This window comes from Palaemon carinicauda, chromosome 22 (assembly GCF_036898095.1).
Source record: "Palaemon carinicauda isolate YSFRI2023 chromosome 22, ASM3689809v2, whole genome shotgun sequence".
In the NCBI taxonomy this organism is placed as follows: Eukaryota; Metazoa; Arthropoda; class Malacostraca; order Decapoda; family Palaemonidae; genus Palaemon; species Palaemon carinicauda.
This window is the reverse complement of record NC_090746.1, coordinates 110,404,360-110,411,099: the sequence shown is the minus strand read 5'-3', so window position 1 is coordinate 110,411,099 and position 6,740 is coordinate 110,404,360. Positions and strand designations below refer to the sequence as shown.

Sequence of the window (6,740 nt, the reverse complement as noted above, 5' to 3'; positions counted from 1 at the left end):
TAAGAGTCTATATCACTTATTACTTTACTTCCCACTTTTTATCTCCAAGGTCCGGGTCAGTTAGGGATAAAGATAGGCGGAAAACTACGCCGATTCCAAGCTGGCCTCTGTGACCTAATTAACAAAAAATGACTAACAATGGAAAGTACTCTACGAGTCTAAGTCGCCTCTTACTTTATTTCCAGCTTTTTATCTCCAAGGTCCGGGTCAGTTAGGGATAAAGATAGGCGGAAAACTACGCCGATTCCTAGCTGGCCTCTGTGACCTAATTAACAAAAAATTACTAACAATGGAAAGTACTCTACGAGTCTAAGTCGCCTCTTACTTTATTTCCAGCTTTTTAAATCTCTTGTGTCCGGGTCAGTTAGGCTTAAAGGAAAGACTTGCAAAAGTATGCCGATTCCTAGCTGACCTCTGTGACGTAATGTGCTGATTCCTGGCTGAGCCTGTCTGGGCTCAGTGAGGTGTAAAGGCACATCATAGCGCTCATGCGCGATTCACGCTGATTCCTGGCTTACTTCTGTGACTCTGTCACGGGTTGGTTACAGTGTTAAAGGCGTGTTTTGGAAAATCCGGTTTCTGGCAAAAGTCGGAAACCGGCTAGTAAACGGTTCCGTTACCTTATGGCGAGGGACTTAGAACCCCCCTCAAAATAAGGTTTCAGGATGTCGGGGTAGTCTCAATCTTGGGGTGATCACAAACCTCTTGATTGTTACTACTTTGATCCGCTCTGGTTTGGGGTTCCAGAGACGCTCAAGTGTTGGTGACATGTGCTCCCAATATGTGCTCGCAACACATGGAGGTGGGTGCATGGTACTGATCTTGTACAGTGGACGTCCCCCCCTGTCTCGAAGGTCATGACCTCATCGTGGTGAGACAGTGGCAACATGCTTCATACATGGTGTGCTTCAATACACTACAAAATTTTATAAGCATGGCTAACTATGACCATAACACCATTGGTTTAAAGTCTCCTGCTTGTACTGAAAGGGAAAAGCACCTTTAGAACTTAATGATAATATTTCCTAGGGTTGAAATAGTTTCAACATATTACATTAGTATCAATAGCTCTAGAAAAAATGCAAAGGGGGATAATACAGGAATGGTGATACAGTAGATTAAGTGGTACTTTTTGTTGGTTTAACTTGAAATGAAATAAATTTTGCAATTTTAAGTCAAATGACTTTACAGAACTTTGGACTTGATGGTCTTTAGGTAGGTCTTAATGAGTCAGGTATTTTGGGGGTAAAAAACTTGATTGCATAGAAGTATATCTTAAGGTACAAATTGCTGTATAATGGTCATGTTCATAGAAAATTTCTGTAGGCTAATTCTGAAATCCTGGTTAAGGTAAGTTGTGAAATATCAAAGTTTTTATATAATTATCGAATGTGTAGTAGTTTTTAGGTACTTATAAAAAAGGGATTGTTTTAAAGAGTTTGGGAATGTCTTCTACCCCGTATATATTTATAAAATAGTTTATTATTTTTCCTGTTTTTGTAAGTTTGGACCTTTATGATAACTTAAATATGATCATTATTTTTTCTTTAATTGTTAAATAATCTATAAACTTCATACTAGCTGCCATAATATTTCTATGCAAATCCTCTAACAATTATATAAGTAAATAACTCGCTGATATTGACATATCTTTCTCCCTTTCAGATAACAAATTTGGCCTTACAAGGTGGTGTGGTTGGCAGCCATTTTGAGATTCTTTTACACTTTTGCTGTAAGATGATGATAATATCCTGTAAAAATTTCAGCCATTAACTGTTATTTACCTACTGCAAATAAATGTTGAAAAGAGTATTGATTTTTTTTTTGGCCAAAAAAAAACATTTACTTTTTTTTCTCATTTTAGGAAAAGTTACTTTGTTGTTCCTCCACCCCCCCCCCCCCAACCGTCCTGGATCTGACCAAAGGGTGCTCAATTATTGTAGAATAAGTACTTAGAATAGTTTGTTTATTTTTATATTTAGATTTTAGTTGAATATTTTTGTGGTCATTTTTTTTATACTTTTTTTTTAATCTATTTGTAATAAATATTTATTTTGGACTTGGCCTTTATCTATTCTTTTTGAATATTAAACAGTCTTTGAATTTTTGTTTTATTTTAGAAGGTATTGAATTGGCTTCAAAATTAATTTTTAATGAATTTTTTTGGAGCGGGTCAAAATCGACCCATCGAAACCGATCCAAGGTGGTGAAATAACAATACTTATCCAGGGTTATTGAATTGTTATTTCTATTAATTATAAGGTTGTTTAATTGATTTGTATAATTAATTCTAATATGAAATACTTCTTGTTGTACTGTAAGGAAACCTTAATTTTAGGAAATACGTTATTCAAGTTTTAGTGATAAATTTCGTATCCATTTAAGCACTTTTTGAAAAGGGTTTTTATGGCACAACAATTTATTTTTGTTCTGATTTCAGAGAGAAACCTGATTACTGAAAAGACATAGCAGCTCTTCGAATAAAAGGTATGTCAAAAAAATACTACAGTATATTATGGTAATAATAATTTACTACTTGCCATGACTACCATAAAGATAGAAAGTCAAGCCTATTGCATAATTACTTGTTGGGGTAGGGTAGATATAACCCTAGAAGACTGTTGTGGGTAATTTTTACCTTGCACCCATTTGTTTCATGAACGCACAGACGTATGGGTGGTGGCATCCCAGTGGGTCTATGTGTAGCTTCAGTTGGCTTATTAGTTCTCATGCTGGATGTAGTGTATCCATATTCGTGCCATCTTGGGTCTGTGTATGTTTTGCTTTGGTTAAATTTTATCACATAACATACAAACTTGTATGGGTAATATTTACCCAATAACCTTGATACGATACAAATTTGTGTGGATAATATTTACCCCAAAACCGTATTAAAATACTAACATACGAACTTATGTGGGTAATATTTTTCCCCAAACTGTTCTTTGTTGCCAAGTGAAATTGAAAATGAAGATGATAATGTTGAAAGAGATTTTAAATAGGTCTGAAACTGACAAAGATTATGAGCAACCCTCTAAATGTGATGTGGACAGTGATGAGTTTGATGAAATGGAGTTACAAAGTAGTGCGTGCAACAGACACCTACACCAACACCTCACAAGACATGGGGTGTCCAGCGTGTAGGCCAACACCACCACTCTTCCACCAGTAAACCCCAAGATCCATGCCTGCCTTCTCCCTCTGCTATCTCGGCTGTAAAGGCTGTTGCTAGGTACCGTAAAAGTTTTTTTGTTAAATTTAACATTATTTTTTTTTTAATTTCTCAAATGTTATCGCTGGATTATCAGAACATAAAACTAGTAGTTTATGGACATTCTATGTTCTTAGACAGTTTGTGATGTAGGCAGGCAAACTTTCATTGATTCCTAATAGAACTTTATTCAGCACTCCTTAATATTGCCAAAGTTTTTTCAACTTTACAAGGTATCTTGATTTCAGTCTTTAATTAATGAAAAGAAAACCAGTGACTGTACTGGCCAGAGTAGCCCTTCATGGAAGAAAAGTTAGATATATTGACAGAGTAGCCTAGTCCTCTGAGGAAGAAAATAGGCATAAGAACCCAAAGTAGACGGCGATATATGTAAAGAAAGTATTGATAGTGATAGTCAAAAAGTAGTCCTCTATATAGAAAGGAAGCAAGAGCCAAAGGAACGAATTAGATATACTGAGTTAGGTATCATTGCTAATTTATGAAGGTATGCTAATGGTCAATTGCAGGAGACTTTAGCCAAATCCTTTACTAACATTCTCTAAGAGTCTATATCACTTATTACTTTACTTCCCATTTTTTATCTCCAAGGTCCGGGTCAGTTAGGGATAAAGATAGGCGGAAAACTACGCCGATTCCTAGCTGGCCTCTGTGACCTAATTAACAAAAAATTACTAACAATGGAAAGTACTCTACGAGTCTAAGTCGCCTCTTACTTTATTTCCAGCTTTTTATCTCCAAGGTCCGGGTCAGTTAGGGATAAAGATAGGCGGAAAACTACGCCGATTCCTAGCTGGCCTCTGTGACCTAATTAACAAAAAATTACTAACAATGGAAAGTACTCTACGAGTCTAAGTCGCCTCTTACTTTATTTCCAGCTTTTAAAATCTCTTGTGTCCGGGTCAGTTAGGCTTAAAGGAAAGACTTGCAAAAGTATGCCGATTCCTAGCTGACCTCTGTGACATAATGTGCTGATTCCTGGCTGAGCCTGTCTGGGCTCAGTAAGGTGTAAAGGCACATCATAGCACTCATGCGCGATTCACGCTGATTCCTGGCTTACTTCTGTGACTCTGTCACGGGTTGGTTACAGTGTTAAAGGTGTGTTTTGGAAAATCCGGTTTCTGGCAAAAGTCGGAAACCGGCTAGTAAACGGTTCCGTTACCTTATGGCGAGGGACTTAGAACCCCCCTCAAAATAAGGTTTCAGGATGTCGGGGTAGTCTCAATCTTGGGGTGATCACAAACCTCTTGATTGTTACTACTTTGATCCGCTCTGGTTTGGGGTTCCAGAGACGCTCAAGTGTTGGTGACATGTGCTCCCAATATGTGCTCGCAACACATGGAGGTGGGTGCATGGTACTGATCTTGTACAGTGGACGTCCCCCCTGTCTCGAAGGTCATGACCTCATCGTGGTGAGACAGTGGCAACATGCTTCATACATGGTGTGCTTCAATACACTACAAAATTTTATAAGCATGGCTAACTATGACCATAACACCATTGGTTTAAAGCATTGGTTCCCAACCTGGGGGTAATTTAGCAATTTTTCGGGGGTAATGGAGGGGTGACAGAAAAATGTTAAGAATTCTAAAAATCAAGTAAGTATTGGTATTAGGATTTATGTTAACTTAGTCTTAGTATTTTAAGTTGTAAAGTAAACCTATTATAAGTAAGTAACAAAGCTAAACCAAATAACAATAAATATCAAAAACGAATATACAGTATTAGAAAAGAAAAAATATATAGCTAAGTGTGTGGTAACCGAAAAGTATTTTCACAAGTACGCTTCTGGAATTTCTGGAACAAAAAGGATCTCCTTTTGCTACCAAGTTCACTGATAAGGAGTGGCTTGCTCGACTTTGTTACTGGGCTGACATATTTGCGGAGCTGAACAGTGGTAATCTGCAACTCCAGGGCCGAAACACGACTGTCATTGATGCCCGTCACACTGTGGCTGCATTTCTGGCGAAACTGAGACTCTGGATTCGGCGCTTGGAGAAAGGAGTGATCGCCCAGTTCCCCACCCTAGACCAGTTTATTGAGGAGAATAGTCATGATACTGGATCTCTTCTACAGACCATCAACAAAGAGATGAGCGACTATTTGAAGGGGCTTGAAACAAGCATGCATCACTACTTTCCAGAGAGTGACCAAGAAACAGCCAGTCTTCAGTGGATCATTCATCCCTTCTCTGTACCTGATGAGGCCATTCATGATGATGATTTCCCTGGAAAGGAGGAGTGGATCACAATGCGAGCCAATGAAGCCTTGAAAATCGAATTCCAAAACCAAAATGCAGATTCCTTTTGGATTTCACGACTAGCCGACTCGCCAACTCTGTCCAAGAGAGCCTTGAAGTTGTTGGTATCATTCTCAACAACGTATCTGTGCGAGAAGGGGTTCTCAACTGTGCTGGGGATGAAAACAAAAAAGAGGACTTGCTTGAATGTTGCAAACGATGCCAGGCTGGCACTTTCAACCACGAAACCAAGAATTCCTCAACTAGCTTCAAATATGCAACTCCAACCATCTCACTGATGCTCTTGACATCTTTGGTAAGTCATTAGAGAGGCAAAATGTACTAATACAATAAATAAAAGAAATTATCTCTAGTGTTTTAGTTTAGCCATATATATATATATATATATATATATATATATATATATATATATATATATATATATATATATATATATATATATATATGTTGACAACATTTTGTGAAAGGGGTAACATGCTTAATGTGGCATGCTAAATTGGGTAACAAGCTGAAAAAGGTTGGGAACCACTGGTTTAAAGTCTCCTGCTTGTACTGAAAGGGAAAAGCACCTTTAGAACTTAATGATAATATTTCCTAGGGTTGAAATAGTTTCAACATATTACATTAGTATCAATAGCTCTAAAAAAAAATGCAAAGGGGGATAATACAGGAATGGTGATACAGTAGATTAAGTGGTACTTTTTTGTTGGTTTAACTTGAAATGAAATAAATTTTGCAATTTTAAGTCAAATGACTTTACAGATCTTTGGACTTGATGGTCTTTAGGTAGGTCTTAATGTGTCAGGTATTTTGGGGGTAAAACACTTGATTGCATAGAAGTATATCTTAAGGTACAAATTGCTGTATAGTGGTCATGTTCATAGAAAATTTCTGTAGGCTAATTCTGAAATCCTGGTTAAGGTAAGTTGTGAAATATCAAAGTTTTTATATAATTATCGAATGTGTAGTAGTTTTTAGGTACTTATAAAAAAGGGATTGTTTTAAAGAGTTTGGGAATGTCTTCTACCCCGTATATATTTATAAAATAGTTTAATATTTTTCCTGTTTTTGTAAGTTTGGACCTTTTATGATAACTTAAATATGATCATTATTATTTTTTTTTTAGTTGTTAAATAATCTATAAACTTCATACTAGCTGCCATAATATTTCTATGCAAACCCTCTAACAATTATATAAGTAAATAACTCGCTGATATTGACATATCTTTCTCCCTTTCAGATAACAGATTT

At 36.7% G+C, this 6,740-nt stretch overlaps 1 protein-coding gene across 1 annotated transcript in view; it reads left to right on the top strand.

Annotated features, from left to right (window-relative positions):
* Window positions 1-5,767, top strand: part of LOC137616027 (protein FAM200C-like) — a 26,046-nt gene extending 20,279 nt beyond the window's left edge. Inside the window, exon 2 of the mRNA XM_068345706.1 lies at window positions 5,040-5,767. Within this exon, the coding sequence (XP_068201807.1) occupies window positions 5,040-5,767 (728 nt within the window). The remainder of the gene's footprint in view (window positions 1-5,039) is intronic.
* Window positions 5,768-6,740: the final 973 nt, after the last annotated feature.